Below are 22,372 nucleotides of genomic sequence, written 5' to 3' on the forward strand. Positions count from 1 at the left end.
TACATTTCAGTCTTTATTTCTACAGAAAGTAATAATTTAGACAAAAGTAGTTTTCCTAAGTCCCCTAAATCCTTCCATTCTTAGTTACTCACCATTAGACTATTTTTCATATTTTCTCCCTTTTCAATTTCTTCAATGTTAGCTAAAATTGTACTCTTATTAAGCTGAATGGCCAATGCTATTGGGGATGGGTGGGGCTAATGGTAACAGAGACATGGTTACCATATTTCTTTCTCTGTTGTTCTCAGCATACTGCCTTTAAGAATTATTTTGGTAGGGCTGGGGATTTAGCTCAGTGCTTCTGCCGCCTGCCTCACAAGCACAAGGTCCTGAGTTCGATCCTTGATACCAAAAAAAAAAAAAAGAATTATTTTGGTAGATGAAATTTAGGATATCTTGTTAATTGAGTAGATACTGTTTCCAGGAAGCAAGACTGTACTGTGATTGATGTAATCAAAGCAAACAAAAACCTCTGTAATCATTTTTATTATATACTCTCTGAATAAATCTGTATAGTTCATTGTCAGGATTAGACAATGTTTATGTTATTTCACTGTCCAAAGTGAGATATTAATCTGGCAAAGGTGAATGAATATTTATTGAAGAAGTGCTTTCTGTGGTAGCAGGGTAGTTCATAAGACTTTCTTATGGGCTGGATGAAGGGTTAAAGATGTCATTGCTCTTTGTGGTGTTTGTTCCTTGCTTATTTATTTTCTGATTAAGAATCTGGTCTTCTAAGTGTAGTGATAAATGGAATGGGGACCCTGGGTCATGGGCATACAGTACTCTTGCTTGCTTAAATTATACCCCTCCCCCATTTTGTTGAAGGGCAATCAATCCCCAGCTGCCTAGAAAGGGGGACAAAAAGGTACGGCGAGGGCTAAAGAAAAAAGACAATAGAGATTTTTGTAATTTCAAAGTACATAGGTAGCTGGGAGGTCAGTGCCTCAAAGGGATTATGTCTTGTTCTTGACACATTTACTTCGTGTAGCTTTTGAAATACTGTACTCCTGATTTGCCTCCTCACTGGTGACTGCTTCTCAGAGTCCTGTGCTTGTTCCTCTCCATCTTCTTAAAATTTAACTTGCCAAGGGCCCAGGTGGTTTTCTCAATTTACTAAATTACAGTTCCATTTTTTTTTTTTTTTTGGTATCAGGGATCGAACTCAGGACCTTGCGCCTGCGAGGCAGGTGTGGTGCCACTGAGCTAGATCCCCAGTCCACAGTTCCATTCTTTTGTAGCTGAGTCCAAAATGCTGTGATCATCCCCTGCCTATATCCAGTCTGTCAGCAAATTCAATTAGTATTGGAGGTTGATCAGACCCTCAACCATCTGATCAAGGGTACGGTGGCAGGATAACAAAAGACAAGACAAAATCTTTACTGCATAAAGGGGGCCCAGGATGGTCAAAGCTCTTATCAGGCTAAGACACTGCCTCGTGAAGCTTGCCACGATTTATTGAACACAGCTTCTTGGAGAGATAAAGAGCAGTAGAGGGAACAGTGGAATGAGCAGAGTCCTAGCAACAAAGGAACAAAACATTCTAGCAGGAACAGATAATGAATGATCTTTGATTAATGAGAAATTTGTTTTTTCTCATAGATTAATTTTAGCTTCTATAGAAGTTGTGTGTACAAGTCACGTTGCCCTTAGCTACAATATTGTCTTGCCATCCAAGATGTCACAGTGTCACGGATCATTGAGACCTCCAATGTGATCAGTGGCATGGAGAGTTGTTCCATTCCCACACACCAACTGCTGGCTCTTCAGGCAAGCCACTGTGGGCTAATAGGCAGACTCAGATGTTTAATATGAAAAGCTAGTTAGTAAATTTGCAGCTTGCTCAGGGTGGCCTCCCATCAGGTCAGCTTTTTCTTTATAATAAATTCAGACTTTACTTCCTTTATTACTATCACCATGATCCAAGCAATCAGTTTTCCTTCATTATTCCAGTGGTTTCTAAATTGATCTCCCTGCCTCTGCTTTTGCTTCCTAATGGTCTTATTCTTTTTTTTTTCTAAATTTTATTTTATTGGTACATTTTAGGTATACAATATAATGACATTCATCATTGGAAATCTGCACCTTTACATAATCTCTCTTGGTTCTTATTTTTCCCCTTTCCACTACCCTCCATTCAACCCCTCCATCCCTCCCTGTTTACAAAGACTTTGTTTCCAGTTTTTCATTTTTTCATATTCCATTCCCTTCTTTCCTTTCCCCTACCCCTCCCACTTCCCCTTCACCTTTGCCACTTTTCTTTCTATTTCACATTATCTATTATATCTTTTAGTCCTTATGTACACTTTCAGTTGATAGGGAAAAGTTTTAAAGTAAGGTTAGTAGATTAGCTATTCAAGTAGTTGTGGAAGCAAAATAGGTAGTATATTCCTTTAAAAGTTTGCGTTAGCCCCTTGCTTTTGTTGTTTAAAGCGAAGGTTATATACCTGCTTTGATCTGTAGCTCCACTATAGATAACATCCTAGCTCCGAAGAACAAAGTGGGAATTCTTGAACGAACCTGTGATGTATGTGCCTTAACTGTCATGTGTTTAGGACTGTAATCAGTGACAGAAACCACCTGTGTCTAACCATTAACCAGGAATTGGAACTTTATTTACTTAACAAAGACCACTAGGGATGAGATAATGACTGACAAAAGTATAAAAGGTGATGGACAAAGAACACAAATTGTGCTATGAACATGGGTGCACATATATCGCTGTGGTATGATTCTTTTAATTCTTTGGGGAAGATACCCAGTAGGGGAATAGCTGGGTCAAATGGGACCTCTAGTCCTAGTTCTTTGAGGTATCTCCATACAGATTTCCACAGTGGTTGCACCAGTCTGGACTCGCACCAACAATGGAGAAGGGTTCCTTTCTCTCCACACCTTCACCAGCATTTGTTATTGGTTGATTTCTTCATAGCAGCCATTCTTTGTGGGGTGAGGTGGAATCTCAGTGTTGTTTTCATCATGGAGAAGCTTTTTAATGAGAAGAGATCCCACTTGTTGATTGTTTGTGCTAGTTCACGGGCAACTGAGGTTTTGTTCATAAAATCTTGTCCTACACCAATGTCTTCAGCAGTTCTTCCTAACCTCTCTTCCAGCCAATTCAGTGTTTCTGTTTTACTATTTAGATCTTTCATCCATTTCAATTTTAGTTTAGTGCACGGTGAGAGATATAGGTCTAGTTTTAATCTTTGGCAAGTTGAAACCCAGTTTTTCCAGTACTATTTATTAAAGAGGCTATCTTTCCTCCAGTAAGGGTATTTGGCTCCTTTGTCGAAGATGAGGTGGCCGAGTGTATCTGGAGTTGTTTCTGCATCTTCTAATCTGTTCCACTGGTCCTCAGGTCTGTTTCTTTGCCAGTACCATGCTGTTTTTATCACATTAGCTTTGTAGTATAGTTTCAAGTTGGTTGTGATACCTCCTGCCATGTCTCTGTTACCTAGAATTGCTTTTGCTATTCTGGGTCTCTTCTTGTTCCAAATGAATGTTTGGATTGTTTTCTCAAGGTCCATGAGGTATGCTGCTGGGATCTCAATTGGAATTACATTGAATCTATATAGTAGTTTTGGAAGTATGGCTGTTTTCACTATATTGATTCTTTCTACGCAGGAGCAGGGGATGTCTTTCCATTTTCTGATATCATCTTCAATCTCTCTTTTCAGAGTGCTATAGATTTCAGAAAAGAGGTCTTTGATTTCTTTTGTTAGGTTGATTCCTAGGTATTTCAGTTTTTTGGATGCTATTGTGAAAGGAATTGTTTGCACTATTTCTGTCTCAGTGAGTCTGTCATTGGTGTAGAGGAAAGCTATTGATTTTTGTGTGTTGACCTTGTATCCAGTTACTTGACTGAATTTGGTTATTAAGCCTAGAAGACTTTTGGTGGAGTTCTTGGGGTCTTCTATATAGAGTATCATGTCATCTGCAAATAATGACAATTTGACTTCTTCATTTCCTATCTTTATTCCTTTTATTTCTTTCTCTTGTCTAATTGCCTTGGCTAATGTTTCCAAAACTATGTTGAACAGGAGTGGTGATAGTGGACATCCTTGTCTTGTTCCTGATTTTAGTGTGAAGGATTTCAGTTTTTGACCATTAGTATGATATTGGCTGCTGGTTTTTCATAGATGGCTTTTATCAGATTGAGGCAGAGACTTGTCTATTCCAATTTCTTGTAGGGTTTTTATCATAAATGCATGTTGGATTTTGTCACATGCTTTTTCTCCATCTATTGAGATGATCATATGGTTTTTGTCCTTGGCTGTACTGATGTAGTGTATTACATTGATTGATTTGCATATGTTGAACCATCCCTGCATCCCTGGGATGAATCCCACTTGATCAGGGTGTATGATCTTCTTGATGATCTTCTGCATTCTATTTGCCAGTATCTTTTTGTTCATTAGTGAGATTGGCCTGTAGTTCTGTCTCTTTTTTTTTTGTACCGGGGATCGAACTTGGGTCCTTGCGCTTGCACAGCAGGTAGTGAAACCACTGAGCTAAATCTGCGGCCCCTATAGTTCTCTTTTTCGGTTGGGTCTTTCCTGCTCTGGGGATCAAGATGATGCTTGCTTCCAGGAATGAATTCGGGAGTATTGCTTCCCTTTCACTTTCATTGAAGAGCTTAAACAGTAGTGGCAGTAGTTCCCCTCTAAATGTCTTGTAGAATTCAGCAGTGAAGCCATCAGAACCTAGGCTTTTCTGAGTTGGTATGTTTTTAATTACTTTTTCAATTTCATTGATTGATATTGGGTCATTTAGAATTTTTAGGTCTTTGTTCAACTTTGGTAATTCATATGTATCTAGGAATCTGTCTGTTTCTTTTGTGTTTTCCATGGTATTGTTGTAGAGGTTCTTGAAGTATGTATTGATGATCCTCTGGATTTCTGCTGGGTGCATTGTAATTTCACTCTTTTCATTCCTAATTGCAGGGATTTTGGACTTTTCTTTCCTTTTCTTGTAAGGTTGGCTAAGAGTTTGTCAATTTTTTTTATTCTTGCGAAGAACCAACTCTTGGATTCGGTGATTTTTTTGTATCGTTCTCTTAGTCTCCATTGAATTGATGTGTTCTCTGATTTTTATAATTTCCTCCCTTGTATAAGCTTTGAGTTTGTCCTGCTCTTTTTGTTGTAGAAGCTTGAGGTTCAGCATCAGGTTGTTTAATTGGGCTGTCTCTTGTTTTCCTAATATGAGTATTCACTGCTATGAATTTCCTTCATAAGACAGCTTCCATTGTGTCCCATAGATTCCGATATGTTGTATTGTCATTGTCATTTAATTGAAGGAACTGTCTGATTTCTTCTTTAATTTCCTGTTACCCATTTGTTATTTAGAAGTGTGTTGTTCAGTTTGCATCTGTTTGTGAAATTTTTTTAGTTTCTTTTGCTATTGATCTCCAATTTCATCTCACTATTGTCTGATAATATACAGTAGATAACATCAGCTCCTCTGCTTACTAAAACATGTTCTGTGAATGAGTATGTGATCTGTTTTGGAGAACGACCCATGTACAGCTGCAAAGAATGTGTATTCTGATTTGGTGGGGTGGAACACTCTGTAAACATCTGTTCATTTGTTCAAGAGTTTGATTGAGTTCTAGTATTTCATTACTTATTTTTTGTCTAGTTGATCTATCTATTTGTGACAGTGGGGTATTGAGGTCCCCACTACTATTGGATTGGTGCATATATGACTTTTTATGTCCATTAGTATTTGTTTTATATAGTTGGGCACATTAGTGTTTGTTGCATAAATATTTATTACTGTTATCTCTTCCTCTTCGATTGTTCCCTTTACAAGGATGTAGTGTTCTTCTTTGTCTCTGTTAATCAGTGTGGGTTTGAAATCCACTTGATCTGCAAAGAGGATAGCTACTCCTGCTTTTTTACAGGTTCCTGTCACATGGAATATTGTTTTCCACCCTTTAACTTTCAGTCTCTGAGTTTCGTTTTGAATTAAATGTGTTTCTTTTATGCAGCATATTGTTGGATCTTACTTCTTGACCCATCCTGCCACTCTATTTCTTTTGATTGGTGAATTGAGACCACTAACACTGATGGTTATAACTGATACTTATTAGTCAATACATTGTCAATACATCAGTCAATATCATTGTCATTACTTATTTTTTTTTGTTGGATTCTCCCCCTTTGCATTTAAGTTCTTGTTGTGCCCAACGGATTTATTTTGCTGTGCTTCCTGGGGTTGTGATCCTCATTGTCTGTTCCTAGGATATTGTCTAAAATTTTTTGGAGTGCTGGTTTGGTATTCATGAAGTTCCTAAGATGCTCTTTGTCATGAAAGTATCTTATTTCTCCATCAATTTTGAAAGATAGTTTTGCAGGGTACATCATTCTGGCTTGGAAGCTGTTTTCCATTAGGGCTTGGAATACATCTCTTCAAGCTTTTCTTGCCTTGAGGGTTTATGTTGAGAAGTCAGCTGTGATTCTCATGGACTTTCCTTTGTATGTGATTTGTTTCTTTTCTCTCACTGCTTGTAGAACTTTGTTCTTCTGTTTGGTTTCTGAAATCTTAGCAATTATATGCCTATGTGTAGATGTTTTTTGATCAAGGCTAGTTGGAATCCTATATGCCTCACTTATCTGTATGTGAATTTCTTTTTCCCTGCTTGGGAAGTTTTCTGCCATTACTTCTGTGAACAGTGTTTTTATGTTGTCTGCACTCTCTCCTGTTTCTTCATTGACTCCAGTCAGTCTTATGTTATTCTTCTTTGCATCATCTAGCAACTGCTGGATTGATTTCTCATGGTCCGTTACAATTTTAAAGCAATTTTTCTTTTCCTGGTCACTAATTGCAATCTTATCTTCTTTGTCTGAAATTCTGTCCTCACATTGGCTCATTCAGCTGTGTAGACTTTCAGTGGAGTTTTTAATCTCCTGGAAATCTGTTTGCATCTGTTTTTTGGATTCCATTTGTTTCCTATGTTGGGATTCCATCATGTTCCTGAGCTCCTCTCTAGATTTATTAATCATGTCTTGCACTAGGGGCACAATTTCTCTTGTTATCTGAGAAATTATTTCTGATTTCATTTTTTCCAGATCCTCTTTTGTTGCCAGTTCAGGGAGTCCAGGTGGTTGAGTATCTGAGTGTTCCATCTTGTTTCCCTTTGGGGTTGCTGTAGGTGATCTGGAAGTCTGCTTTTGAGACTTGTTTACCTGTTTTCTCATTTTGACATGCGCGCGCGTGCGCGCGCGCGTGTGTGTGTGTGTGTGTGTGTGCTGCCGGCACCCATGGGGCTCACCTCCTCTGTGCTGGTATCAGTGGTACAGTGGCCCGGAAGCCTCCTCTGCGGTGGGAGTGGTCTCATGGTCTTATTCTTAAAACAGCAGCATTTTGATCCTATTAAAATCCTGTCACTTTCTTCCGTATGAGTTACTGGTTTTCCATGTCATCCAGAGCATTAACTTTTCGGATACAGAGTGTTGCACCCAGTGAGAGAGAACCACACAGGAGTTTATTACCGGCCGGGACCTGAGCCGAGCATTGGACTCGAGCCTCGACTGGGAGCTGACAAACATGTTTTATACACCTTTGAGGCCAATAGTTCCTAGGGCCCCCTATAGGATAGAACTAGTAAAGCAAGCAAAAGGTACAGAAGCAGAACGTCCTGCTGTTAGAACATTTGTAAAACAATAGTTGATTAATTGTTATTTCTAAAGAGACTTTCTAAGGGGAGGAGGTTTTTAAGCTTCCTCCTTCTGGATTCATCTAAAGGGCAGACAGGTGGGTCAAGCAGCAATATGGAGTCTGTCTTGCTAACTAAGGTCTTTCACAAAGTAATATGTTTTCTTGGGCTCACAAAGTCTCCTGTTTTTCCCATCTCAGCTGCTGTCACTCTTCTCTTGGTCTTCCATCCCATGGCTTATTATTGTGGTTGTAACCAGCAAGGTACATCCCTACTTCCAAGGCTTTACCCTTGCCATATTGCTTTTGAATTGAAAACTTTCTCTAGAAAGTGTCTCTGCTCTGGGTAAAAATTGAAAATCTTACTTTTAGTTCCTAGACCTTCTTGTCCCCTTTCTCTGCTTTATTTTATTCAGAAGCATCACCTGGCATATGTTATATTGTTTACTTGTAAAATCCTGCACTAGACTTTAACCTATGTGGAGTTAGAGACTCTTATTGTTTTCTTTTAAATTAACCTCTCCCTACTATCTAGTATGTCTTCAGTATAATGTAAATAGTCCAAGAAATTTTGTCCTTTGTGTGTTGGATTCAAGATTTACTGAAAAATAACAGGGTATGTGGTTTTTCTTTGTAGAAGACTGAATCCCACCATGGCAGTGCTACCTTACAACACACTCCATTAAATCCTCTCAACTGGTCTCCTGCTGTTACACTAGTTTATGAGCACCAGGACTTTTCTATTTCTAGTTAAGTCTTCCTTGTAGTTGACTCTTTGTTTTTCTTATCAAATTTATGTATTGTAAAATGTTGTTCTCCTTTGGAGCCCATGATTGAATGGGAATGTCAATTTATAATAATGAAATAATCCTCTATCATACTTTGCTTTATTTTGTGCTTTTATTGTCCTTTCTTTTTTACCCCACATGACATTCTTAGGACAAGAATGAGAAAAAAACCTCATCAGGTTCTGCTATCTCTGCCTACTCTATAAGATCAGATTCATCAGAAAAGAGAAAACTGGTGAGTGATTAGATATTATAACTAAAAATAATTTATATTGAAGTTATTTATTTTTTTTTGAAAGCTATGTTCTTCCTAGGTTTGCCAAAGTAGCCTCAGACTCTTTGGCTCATGCAGTCCTGCTTCAGCCTCCTGAGTCAGAAGATATATAACATAAAATTTCCATCATTTTTCCATATTTTTTATTTACTTTTTGTTTTGGTACCAGGGATTTGAACTCAGGACTTTGTGATTGTGAGACAGGCATGGTGCCACTAAGCTAAATCCTCGGCCCTTGTATTTAGTTTTGATAGCCAGTAAAAAAAAACACAACCCAATATTTGTTTTATTCTTCCTTTTCACCAGAAAGCATCAGGTTCTTTATTTCTTGTGGTAGACCCTATCATGTGGGATTAGAACAACATAGGTATAAACTTACTGTTTTTCAGCCTTCTCACATATGTGGTTGTATTTGTCTTTACAATCTTTTTTTTTTGTTGTTGTTACCGGGGATCAAACTTGGGTCCTTGTGCTTGTACAGCAGGTGGCGAAACCACTGAGCCAAATCTCCAGCCCCCACAATCTCTTTTTGAGGTGGTTAAGGCAGATACATTATTTTCATGTTCACATTCAGAAGTTGAGATTCAGAAGGTCAAATGATTTGTCCAAGGATGTAAAATTGTATACAGCAACTGAACCAAGTCAAGAGTTATTTCTAATCTAACACTAATAATTAAAAACAGTGACAGGACATTAAACATATTAAGGTGGTCTCTGGGTGGTTGGTAACATATTTAACCGTATTCATGTTGAAGTTAAGGGTATATCCAGAATATCTATGTAGTTGTGATGGGTAAAAAGGAAAGTAGTAAAAGTTCCAGGGATATAAAATTGTTTTTTAAGAATTTGTTGTCATATACAGTGATGCATTGCTTAGCAATGGGGTTACATTCTGAGAAATGTATTCTTAGGTGATTTTGTTTTGTGAACAGTACAGTGTACTTAGACAAACCTGGATAGCATAGCCTACTGTACATTTAGGCTATACAGTATTGCCTATTGCTTAACACTATGGCATGGTACTGTACTGAATACTCTAGGCCAGTGATGGTGAATCTTTTAGAGCTTTCGATGATAATAAATAGCCTGCTGTAGCATGCGTGCTGTAGGTTGATCACCATGCTCTAGACAATTATAATACATATTTGGTTCAGTTATTTAGCTAAATATATTAAAATATAGAAGAGGTATAATAAAAATGTGATAAAAGATAAAAATGGTACACCTGTATTGTAGAACTGAAAGTTGCTCTAGGTGAGTCATCGAGTAAGTCATGAGGGAATGCAAAGACCTAGGACATTACTGAACACTATTGTAGATACTATAACCATGGTACACTTAGGCTTCACTAAATTTATTAAAATTTTTTTCTTTAACCTTAAATCAACCTTAGCTAACTATAGCTTTTTAAATTTACAAACTTTAACACGTTTTGAAAAAATTTTAACTCTATTTAAAATGGAAGCACACTGTACAAAAATAAATTTTTTTGTCCTTATTCTATAATTTTTTATTTTAAAATTGTTTACTTTTTGGGCCGGGGATTAGCTCAGTGGTGCCATCAAGCTGCCTCGCAAGTGTAAGGTCTTGAGTTCAATCCCCAGTACCCCCTGCCCCCCAGATTATTTACTTTTTAACTTTTGTTTAAAAATCAGATAAACACACATACACAGATACAAACTACACGAAGGCCTAATCCTACATAGGGCCAGGATCATCAATATCACTGTCTTCCATATCCACATCTTGTCCCACTGGAAGATCTTCAGGGACAATAGTATGCATGGAGCTGTCATCTATGATAATACTGTCTTATGGAATACAAGGCTTTTTGGGTGTCTAACCCAAGGGTTCATGCACACTAGGCATGCACTGTACCACTGAGCTATATCCTCAGCTTCTGAGGCTTGTTTGAAGAGTGTCACTCTTTTCAGAAATATATTCATGGTTGTTTGGTTGGTTGGTTTCTTCTTCACAGATTTGCTTGTAAGCAGATAAGGCACCCTGAACACCCCTCTCTATTAATGGAAACCTTTTGTTGTTGGAATATATGTTTTCAAACATTTTAAGGAGCTTGTTGAAATCTGCAAAAGCCTCTGCTAAATCCTTCAGTAAATATTTTCTTGGGAGTTTGTTTTATTCTCCTGTAATTTCCTTTTCTCCTAGTCTTGTTTGTTTTTGTTTTTGGTACCGGGGATCAAATTCGGGTCCTTGTGCTTGCGCAGCAGGCGGCGAAACCACTGAGCTAAATCCCCAGCCCCCTTTTCTCCTAGTCTTTTCTCAGCTATGCATTGTTGTTCCAGTTTGATTATAATCTTATGGGATCACATCATATATGCAGTCTGTCATTGAAATGTTATAACATGACTATAATTGTTTTTGCAGTTTATTGTTTTTATCAGTCTTTTTTTTTTTTTTTTTTTCTGATGCTGGCAGGGGATTGAACCCAAGATCTTGTGCATGCTAAGCATATGCTCTACTACTGAGCTATGCCCCCAGCCCATAATCTTAAAGCATTTTCTTCTGCCTTCTTCCCTGTCTTGTTCTTTTTTTTTTTTGGTGGTACTGAGGATTGAACCCAGAACCTTCTCATTGAGCTACATTCCTAGCCCTTTTTCAAATTTTGAGGCATGGTCTGGTTGAGTTGCTAAGGTGCCCAGGCTGGGCTCAGACTTGCAGTCCTTCTGTCTCAGTCTTCTGAGTAGCTGGGATTACAGGTGTGTGCCAAAGTGCCTGACTTAAAGTACTGCTTTCATCCTATTTGTTCCCTGTGGAAAGATTTTTCACTCACTATAGTTATTTGGGCTTTCTTAAATTTGGTCCCACCGTAACCATCCTTTTTTTCCTTCTTCCTTGAAAGAGTCCCTCTACCCCTGGCTAGGCTGCTTTATTTTCTCGCTGCTGAATTTGTATTGTTCATTATGTTTCAATCTTCAGCATATATTCTGTCTACCTTTCTTCTTAGGCGCCTTCCATCTTTTGGTGGTTGAATGTTTGAAACTCTTTTAGCACCTACCGACTACGTATTATTCTGCTTGCTGCTCTTTATGTTAGGTTATTTGTAAAAGTCCTGTATGTTTCTTTTATTTTTCTTGTGCCTGGCTCTGTATCCCCAGAGTACATAGAAAGATAGGATTGTAGAGTGAAGAGAATGAGACACATCTGGTTTTAAATCATGACTGCTTCTTATGTGTTCTGTAGTGATGAGAAAGATACCTAACTGTTTAAGTTTTGGACATTTTCTGTAAAGAAAGATGATAATAATATATATCCTTCAAGAGGATTGGGAAGATTAAATTATCATCCTATTTTCTAACATAGCTGTAGAAAAAATTTCTCTCAGTCTTCTTTTCCTGTAACTGCAGTACTAGTACATAATTTATATTTTCTAAATAATAGATTTTTTTTTAAAATTTCAGAAATCAGACCATACAGACATTCAGTACTATAATACAAAAAGAAGACAAGAACGTAAAAGGTAAATTCCCCTTTTCTTGGTATCTTTTTACTTTTTTGGCTGAGAATTATGTGATGCTCAGATTTGGCAAGTCTTTTATTTACTTTGATTATTACTGTTTTTATATCACAGGTTATGGTTACCAAACTTTCTTAATATTATTATACATTTATGAACAAGTTGAGTGAAACAAAAAAGTCTACCAAAATCATTGTGTAAATGATTCTAAAATATAATGTAGATTTTAATCTCAACTGATTTGTTTTGGGCACATGTTTATAAGATACATAGCTTTGTTACATATATGGTACTAATAGAGAGTTTGTAAAGGTAGTTTAAAAATTATGGATAAACAGCTGGATGTGGTAGTGCATGCCTGTAATCCCAGTACTTGGGAATCAGAGGCAGGAGAATCAACATGAGTTCAAAGCCAGCCTGGGCTACATAGTGACTTGAAGGCCAGCCTACACTTCAAAGCGAGAGACCCTGTTTAAAACCCCCCCTCCAAAAAGGATAAATTATTTTTATATATACAGAGAATATGAACTATACTGAATTGATAAGGCTAAAAACTTAACCAGAATTGATTATAACTAGAGAACTTGAGGAATGATCATAGAAATAATGGAAATTATTTTTGTTTTTTAAAAATTTTATTTGTACATATTTGCAGTACGTAATGGTTATATTCATCATGGGGAGTTGGTACATGTACATAACACATCTTAATTCTTTTTACGTCCCCTCCCCACCTCCTAATTTCTTCATTCTTCGGATAACAATTTCAGAGAATTTGGTGATAAAGATATTTCTTGCTGGGCTGGGGATTTAGCTCAGTGGTTTCTCTGCCTGCTGCACAAGCGCAAGGACCCAAGTTCGATCCCTGGTACCAAAAAAAAAAAAAGGTATTTCTTGCTATTAATTGGACTTAGTAAGTATAAAAAATACAATGTGTGGCAAAAGTTGGTAAGGTAAAGGTTTCTCTGAAGATAGGGAGTAATGGGAAAACAATTTATCTATCTGTCTATTTAATTATTTTTTAGTACTAGGGATTGAACTCAGGACCCTTGGTCTTTTGAGGCAGGTGTGGTGCCACTGAGCTAACAGTCTCTGGGCTGGGAAAAAATGGCATTAAATATATAAATATAAATTCTGCTTCCCAAACAATCTCAATTAATGTCTGGTAAAAGCCAAAGCTAATTCAAACAGAAATCCACCTTTTCTCAACTTTTCTTTTTTCTTTTGAATCATTTTTCGTGTGTGTGTGTGTGGTACTTCTTATCTATATTACTATCATCTGTTGGAAGTTTGTCTTATCCCAAGTTTCATATTATGTTTGAATATTGCCTATTATAAAAACTTTTTTGTGAAACAGGGTCTCTGTTTATAGTCCAGGCTGGCCTTGAACTCACTATGCAAGCCAGGCTGGGCTCGAACTCACAATGATCCTCCTGCCTCATCCTTCCTAGTGCTGGGATTACAGGTTGTGCCACTATGTCCAGCTTTTGTTAAATTTTTTGAACTAGATTTATATTGCCTTTTATATTGTTTTATAAACTTAAAAGTTTTCTAAAGCACAACTTTTCACTAGTTATCTTTTGCTTAAGGGATCTTTTTTTAGCCCTATATCTTACATCCATGTATAAGAGGATATAGTGTATGTAAATAGATTTTTGTTTGATAGAGTACCCCCCAACCCTCACCAAAGACCTGTATAGTCTTTGGAAGGAAGGAGAAGTAATGCTATTGAATTTTTTGGACACTAAGATTTTAAATTATTCTAGGGGTATGTTGAAATTTAGGGCTGGGGATTTAGCTTAGTGGTGCTGCACCTGCCTCGCAAGTGTCAAGGACCCGAGTTAAATCCTAGATACCAAAAAAAAAGAAAAAGAAATTTATCTTGGTCTAAATATTTCTTCAAAATTTGTTGTTTGACTTCAGCCATTGGGGTGATAAAGAGTTGAACACTTTAGTAACATTTTAGCATGTTTGAAACTTATGTGTGATTAATGGCCATCCCATTGTGTAAGTTACCATCATATCTCATCAGGATGTCAGCATCAATAATACAGACAAGCCATGTCATTAGAGTTATTAATATCTGAATATTCACTTTCCAATTCTGGCAAGCACTCTAGATGTAACTTTTAGTGAAGTTTCTTTAGCCAAACAATATGCTATACTAGGTATTTTAGATCTACCTTATCATTTATCTACATAAGATTCAAACAGTATAGTATAGGAACTATTATATATTTACAACATTACTTTCACAGAAGAAAACTGTGCTACTATGCCCTGTAGATATTGATATCGACTGTATTTCTTTTTTTTTTTGTTTTGGTACTGGGGATTGAACTTGGGTCCCTGTGCTTGTGAGGCAGGCGGTGGAACCACTGAGCTAAATCCCCGCCCTTATGTCTATGACTTTTGAAAAATAATTGCCAAAATTTTAGCAGTTGCTTTCTACCCGATTTTTGTGCTATTTAAATAATCCTGAATTGAGTTATTTCTTAAAATTTTTTAGCTGATCTCTGATTGTTTCACATTGATAAAGATTTCTGAAATGGGAATTACTGAGGAATCAAAAAAATACAGTTTCAGAGATCTCAATCTATATTGTCAGATTTCCTTTGTAGAACTGTCATACTGTTTTTTCACCTCCAGCTGTGTTTTGAACGCAGGGCCTCGCACATGCTAGACAAGTACTGTATCACTGTATTTGTCTTCTAATTTTGTTTTTGGTTTTGTTTTTTTTTTTTTTGAGTCAGTCTTGCTAAGTTGCTCAGGGTGACCTTGAACTTGTAAAACTCCTCAGCCTCCCAAGTAACTGGAATTACAAACTTGTACCATCATTTTGCATTTCTACAGCAACATTATGAGGGCCCTCTTTACTATTCCTTGCCAGTTTTTAGTGCTATTTTACAATCTTTGTCAGTTTGGTAGGAAAGATGGTATATTATTGTTACAATTACCATGCCTATGATTATTAGAAAAGTCACATTCTTTTTTCAAATATTTAACTATCCTTGTTTTCTTTCTTTCATTTTCTTTAAGACCTGTCCTAGAATCACAGTATTTTTAAATAAGCTTTTTATCTTCTAAGACTAATAAGTTATATTATCTAGTGAATATCATTTTCTGTTTTAATTTTATCATTTTTGATATGCTAAAGCTTTAGTCATGTTTTCTCTCATTGTTAAGTTTAGGAAATTGTCTATTAAGTAGCAAATGAATATTCCCTTTATTCTCCAGTTATTAAAGATTTGAAGAGAAGTATAGCAATTATGATAATTTTACATTTAAATATTTAGTCTACTTGGAATTTACATTGTATAATATAAAGCCGGAACTTTTTTCCAGATAGCAAACCATTGATTCTAACACCATTTGTTTAGTAATTCCACTTCATTCTTAAAAGTAAGTCATTTCTTTTTATGTTAGTGTTGGTACACTCTGTCATCCCTAACAAAAATGATATAGTGCAACAACCTACATAATTGGAATGTAACCTAGATTTCTGTGCTGCTTTACAGATTGAATGTAGAAATTGACATATCTGGAAAGAAACCAAAAATCAGTTCTTCATCCCAAGGACCTATTAAACTACAAGAAGCATCATCTTCAAATAATAATCAATTTATTTCACAGAGTACTTCAAATGGGACTAAAAAATATAGGAAATGTAAAGAAAGTAAATTGATAAATGTTACACGTAAACTTGACCATGGAATTAAGTACCTTAACAATCCTAAAATTGCCAAAGATATGAAACCTAAAGTGGAAGGCCAGACAAGGGAAAAGAAATGGCCTCATCTGCTTGTTCAGAGAGAGACGATGAAAGAACTTAAGAGAGAAAGACACAAATTTAGAGACAGTTCTGAAAAAAGTAAATGTAAGAAAAATCAATTTTCTCAAGATTATTCCAACAAAATTATTCACGAACCTGACTCTAGAAAAAAGAAGATCAGCTTCAAAATTCCAATAAAATCCTCTAATACCCACCAGAAGCTTGTAGAAGAAAATGTCTTCAATTTAGTTTCTAATAAGGTAAAGACTAAGCAGGGAGCAAGACAATCCCCAGAAGGCTCCCAGGTTTCATTAAATTTGACCAGGCATAAAGATGAACATTTACTTTTCGATTCCACATATAAGCAGACTGTTTGTGATCATAAAAGAAAATATAATGAGCACCAAGAAAGAAATGATTCAAGTTCTAAGAAAAACCTTACTCAGGTAAGGAAGTACAAACTGAGGAATTTGGTTTTAGCAAAAAAATTTAATATTATCAGATTTTAGTTATTTCTATTACTGATGATCATTATGGAATACTGATTCAAATTTAGTCATGAAGATATGTATCGGTCTCTTATTTTATTCTATTCTATTCTCTTTATTTATTTATTTATTTTGTTACCTGGGATTGAACTCAGTTCCTTGTGCTTGCCAGTCAGGTGCAGTGCCACTGAGCTTAAATCCCTGGCCCTATTTTATTCTCTTTAATTCCAGCTTCTTTAGGAAGAAATTCTAGCAGGTATCAAGGATCCATTGTAGAAAGGAATGTGTGAATGTGTGCAAAGAAACAGTTACAGATAATCATTTGAAAGAAAAGCACTATAACAGTCTTTTAGGCTCTTTTCTAACCCCGGATACTAGAGAACTCTCAGGGGTTAATAATCTGAGTAGTTTAATTCTTTAACAATTTTTTTCCATGCTCCTATGTGCCAGGCACTGCATTAAAGTAAAAGATACAATCTCAGCCAGGCACAGTGATGCATGACTGTAGTCCCAGCACTCTGGGAGGCTGAGGCAGGAGTATTACAAGTTTGACCCCAGCCTGGGTAATTTAGTGACTTATCAAGACTCCATCTCAAAATTTAAAAATAATATAAAGTTTGGGATGCAGAAAAGGCCCTGGGTTCAATCCCCAGTACCATAAAAATAAACATGATACAGTCTCTGTTTTCAGAGACTTATTTATGTAAAGAGAAGCAGAGGCAGTTTCCTTAAATATGATAAGTAAAATACTTATTGCTTAATAGTAGAATAGACAGCATGAGGCTTGGCCAGATTTTTTTTTGCCCAGTACTGGGGATTGAACTCAAGACCTTGCACTTGGGAGGCAGGTGTGGTACCATTGAGCTAAGTCCTTGGGCCTTGAAACTAATATATCCTTGATACACTGGATTAGTTAGGAAAGGTTTACTAGAGGGGTTACATTTAAACTGAGAAACAGGAATGAGTAGGAATTATTCAGATAAACATGAAGTTGAGTGGAATGGGGAAGCAGGGATATTCCAGGCAGAGGGACTAAGTGAACAGAGATCTAGGCTAGAAAACTTGCCACATCTGTTTTGCTTCTAGATTATGTAATACATTATGTAATGTAAAGCATTTGTGGACTATGGAGAACTTCACAACTTTGCTTCTATGACAGATTAAATTGTTTATGTTGAAAAGGACTTTTAGAAGTTTAGAACATCAGAAATTCTGAAATTTAGAGACTGCTAATAAACAGGGATGGTTAAATCTGCTTGTGTTTAAGACCATAGATGGCAATAGTGAGATGATTGTTATGTGAAATGGAGGGATTATAACTAAAGAGGAAGAAGAGCTTGAGAAGATGTATTTTTAGTTCAAATGAACTTGAGGAGGCCCACAGAGGGAGAGAATTTTATTCTTTTTGCTGGTTTCTTAAAGGGAAAGCATCTCCAGTTCATCTGTGTATTATAATTAGTTCTCTAGAGTAGAATGAAAGGAACTTGAAATTGTCAGTATGTTCATTTGTCATTATTGTAGCATTGTTTCCTGACACCCATGTTCTATACTTAAGTAGTATGAGAAATCTTTGTACCACGTTTAGTTTTTCATCTTTTCTTCTCCCTTCCAGAACTCCCCCACTTCTTTTTTTTGCCTTCTCTTCCTGCCCCCACCCCCCAAACCAGGGAACTTCTATTCCTGAGCAACATCTCTAGTTCAGCCTTCCCCTCCAATCCTTTTTGAGACAGGATTTTGTTCATGCTGGCCTCAGACTTGTGATCTTCTTGCCTCAGCTTCCCAAGTAGCTGAGATTATAGGCATGTACCACCATGCCTGGCTTTATTGTGTTTTTGAATTCCATATAAAATTATTACACAAACCAAAAGAGGTACATAGTATGAATATTAAGTGATTGGAGAAGCAATTTTTTCGTGATTACTTTCTAGTTATGAGAATTAAAGCTTTATAAACTGCTCCTTTTTTTTTTTTGGTACCGGGGATCGAACTCGGGACCTTGTGCTTGTGGTGCAGGGGCCGGAACCACTGAGCTAAATCCCTGGCCCTATAAACTGCTGCTTTTAAGAATAGCATCAGGCTGGGGATTTAGCTCAGTGGTTCTCGTGCCTGCCTCGCAAGCACAAGGTCCCGAGTTCGATCCCCAGTACCAAAAAAAGAATAGCATTATTTGACTTCAAATCATTAGACTCTGGAGCAGTGGAGTGTAGTGGCTCGTGCCCGTAATCTCCCCACCCAAGAGTTGGAAGCCAGAGGAATTTGAGTTTGAGGGGAGCCTGGGTTACATAGTGAGACCCTGTCTCAAAATTTAAAAGGGCTAGATGTGTAGCTTAGTGGTAGAGCTCTTGCCTAGAATATGCAAAGCCCTAGGCTCAATCCCCAGTACTACAGACAAAAAAAGAACAAAGAAACAAAAAACAGTACTTGCCTAGATACTGGTGCAACAAACAAATATTGTTGTTATATTGAGTATATTATCTTCAGATGTTATTGACAGGAGATAATCCTCTTAATGGCATGTTTATTTTGATTTATTCACTAATTCCTTGATAGCTAATTATTTTTTAAAATAATGAGTGTGCTTACAAGGAACCAACTGTATTTTTCCTGGATTTAATAATCCTGTTATTAGATAAGCTTGTTAATGCTTTCTTAAAAAGAAAATAACTTGTTTCTTAGCCTTTGTAGTCCTTTGATATAGACCCCTCTCAGAGGCAACCCTCTCACCCCAATCCAAATTAATGTTCTAGAGATTTATAGTTTATCAGCTACTCTGTTTGTCTGTCTATCTATCTAATCTGCAAGTGTTCTACCACCTATAGGCTACTTTTAAAAACAGTATCCCATTTAATCCTTACAATTCTGAAAGGTAGGAATTCATTAGTTTATCAGTCATTAATTTAAAGACACCTGTTTTATATAAGGCACATTTCTAGGTACTAGTGATTTCAAGATAAGAGAATTGTTACCCTCAAGTTTTGAGGGAGGCAGATCAGTAAACATACATTTGTGCAAGAGTGAAGAAAATATCAGAACTCTAATAATTAGATGTAATGTTAGTATTAAGTATCTGCATGAGTTAAGGAAGGGCTTACTGGAGATTCTTAAGCTCAGCCTTAAAAAACATGTAGAGTGAGGAATAGAAGTGCTTTCCAGACAGAGCCAGTGTGTATACTGTCATGGAGTTGGTAAGAAGGCATATAGGTACTACTTAGGCTGTTCAGTACAACTAGAGTCAAAATGTATAGCGAATCTATGGGAGAAGTTGGATGGGAAGCCAGAGTCCAGACAATGGTTGATTTTGTGTCTCATGGGAAGCACTGGTATTTTAATTTGTGTCCTATAGATGGAAGAGAGCCACTGAAAGTAGTCAGGGAAGCAAGATAGTCACATTTTCCATTTAGAATCACTTTGGTAGACAAAATTATTCTCATTATTGGTATTCCCTTTTGTTGTCTTCAGAGAAGGCCTTATCTCAATCTGTGTATTTAATCATTTTAGTGGAGTGCAAACAGTTAAATATGTAAACTTTCATTTATATAGGAAAAAGTTTTCAGACACATTGATAACTTTTTTGGATTGTTGGGTGATAGAAAATTCATTGAAATCACTGTAAGAGGCCTGTGGTAAAAAACAGCAAAGGGTAGTAGTGGCTTAAAGAAGACAGAATATCAGGAATTGCAGGAGGTTTTGATAATTTCTAGCTTGCTTGACATTTGTTCTTTTCTCTCTTTCTGATGGGATATTGTCTTGAACATAAAATGTAGCCTAGGCTGACCTTGAACTTGCCATCCTCCTGAGTCCTGGCATTACAGACATGTACCACTTCCCCCTGGGTCACATTTCTTAATTTAGGAAAACCTTAAAAAATATCTAGTAAGATTTACAATCCAATGGAGAAGGGATAATAAATCTCATGGTCATGGAATAGTACAGCTGTAATTGGCCTATGTGTGTGATGTGTATATTATATCACATGAAGTTTGGTGCTGGAAAGTTAAGACTGGAGACTGAATTTCCAGTAAAGCATTTCTACAACAACGTACTTGTTTAAAGAGGTCATACAGTTTTTACTGTTTCATGTAAAATATATTTGAGTTTGGGGTTATCTTGGGGAATTTTTAGATGATTTGGTTCAGTAGTGCTTTTGCTGAGCTTCCTGCTACCTGAATATAGGGTCAGGTAGGACTCATCCACTGAGCAAAAGTGCCAGTGCAAAGTTGGAATTTATAAAAAGATACCAATTTTCTTTTTTTTTTTTTGGTGCCAGGGATCGAACTCAGGTCCTTGCGCTTGCAAGGCAAGTGACGGAACCACTGAGCTAAATCCCCAGCTCATCAATTTTCTATTTAAATCAAAAAAATAAAACACCAACCTCTGGTACTCTAATCACATACAATACAACTCTATTTTTCAGCCCTTTCTTCTTAGCCACTTTACAGTCCTCAACTTCACTTTGTTGTTTTGTCATACCACTTTTAGAAGTGACTTAGTGATTTCTGGATGAAAGTTTTCTACCACTGAAAGCAGCTTATTTATCTTTACCATGATTTTTTTTATTTTTTAGGGTGGCACATACTTTTATTAGTAGAAAATGAGTACTTTTAGAAATATATATTCTCTTATCTCTCTCCCTTCCTCCTGCTCCCTCCCTCTCCCTCCTCTTCTTTCTATCCCTCCTACCCCCTTCGCTGTCCCCTCTCCCCTCCTCCTAACCCCTCAAGAATTTCTCCCATATTTCTGACTTGATAGGAACTTTTCTAGGGCTGTTTTTTTTGTGTTAGGACGATTTCACTCCTCAAGAACATTTAGCAATTTTCGAGAGTCCCTCCCTCCACCATCATTGGGGATTGAACTCAGGACCTTGCGCTTTTGAGGCAGGCACAGTGTCATTGAGCTAAATCCCCAGCCCTGTCAAGATATTTTTTAAATGTATTTTTATTAGTACCTGTCACTTTTACAGAATACTGAATTTCAGTGTGGTATTTTCATACCTGCGTATAACATACTTTGATCATAACTCTCTGGAGACATTTTTGATTGTCAAGATTGTGGGTGGGAGGGCAGTGGTACTGACAGCTGGTAGGTAGAGCTGAGGGATGTTGCTAAATATCCTACTACAGACAGGACAGGGCCCACAACAAAGAATTATCTAACTCCAAATGTTAATAGTGCCAGTGATGAAAAACCCTACTCTAGGTATGTTTTTCATTCTTAACTACTTTCATAACTTCATTCTTAATTACTTTTCATTTCAGAGTTTTGAAGCACCATGTTCTTCAGTGTCACCTGAAAATATTCAAGATACTGATCAAGAGGTTATTGATATACTTATCTACTTTGAATATTTTTAATGAAATTCAAATAGTTCCTATTTTTAATAGAATATAAAAACCTCAATAATATGGAAATAGCAGTGATTCTCCATTTAAATCAATACATGGATTTTTATGAAGTCCTCAAAAACTGTTGAAAAATTATTTATATTTACCTGAGTACTTTTTTTTTGGCCTGTATTCATAAGAAGCTAATATGGAGCTCATGGCCCACAAATTACCTGATTTTTTATTTAATGTTATGCTTTTGCATGTGCGTGCCTAGGGTTGTTAGAATGCACTGTGACATTAACATGGTTTTGCCTCACTTCTACTCACCAATAAGGTGAAGTTGTTATTCAGTGGAAATGAGACCACATGAATGTTTTATCTTTTCACTTGTTTCATTTCCCAGTTGGAATCTCCTCATTGATTCCCATAGAATTGTTGGATAGAATTTTATGATCCTTGGTCCTAAATTGAAATTAGATTCATGAAACATTTATTTTTCTTTTAAAATGTACCTCAATAGCTTTTTATTTGTGATAATCACTTGTATTTTTGTTTGTGGGTCACTACCCCTCGATAGATTTCTCACCTCTGCTCTAAA

General features: G+C 36.6%; 1 protein-coding gene across 1 annotated transcript in view; it reads left to right on the forward strand.

Moving 5' to 3' along the window:
- The window catches only part of Swt1 (SWT1 RNA endoribonuclease homolog), a 97,016-nt gene that overhangs the window by 4,779 nt on the left and 69,865 nt on the right, over positions 1 to 22,372 (forward strand). Inside the window, 4 exon segments of the mRNA XM_087194432.1 lie at positions 8,593 to 8,676; positions 12,135 to 12,193; positions 15,709 to 16,408; positions 21,706 to 21,765. Coding sequence (XP_087050558.1) covers positions 8,593 to 8,676; positions 12,135 to 12,193; positions 15,709 to 16,408; positions 21,706 to 21,765 — 903 coding nt within the window.

This window comes from Heterocephalus glaber, unplaced genomic scaffold, assembly GCF_053883595.1.
Source record: "Heterocephalus glaber isolate CG9 unplaced genomic scaffold, H.glaber_assembly_v1.0 deba00001600, whole genome shotgun sequence".
Classification (NCBI taxonomy): Eukaryota; Metazoa; Chordata; class Mammalia; order Rodentia; family Bathyergidae; genus Heterocephalus; species Heterocephalus glaber.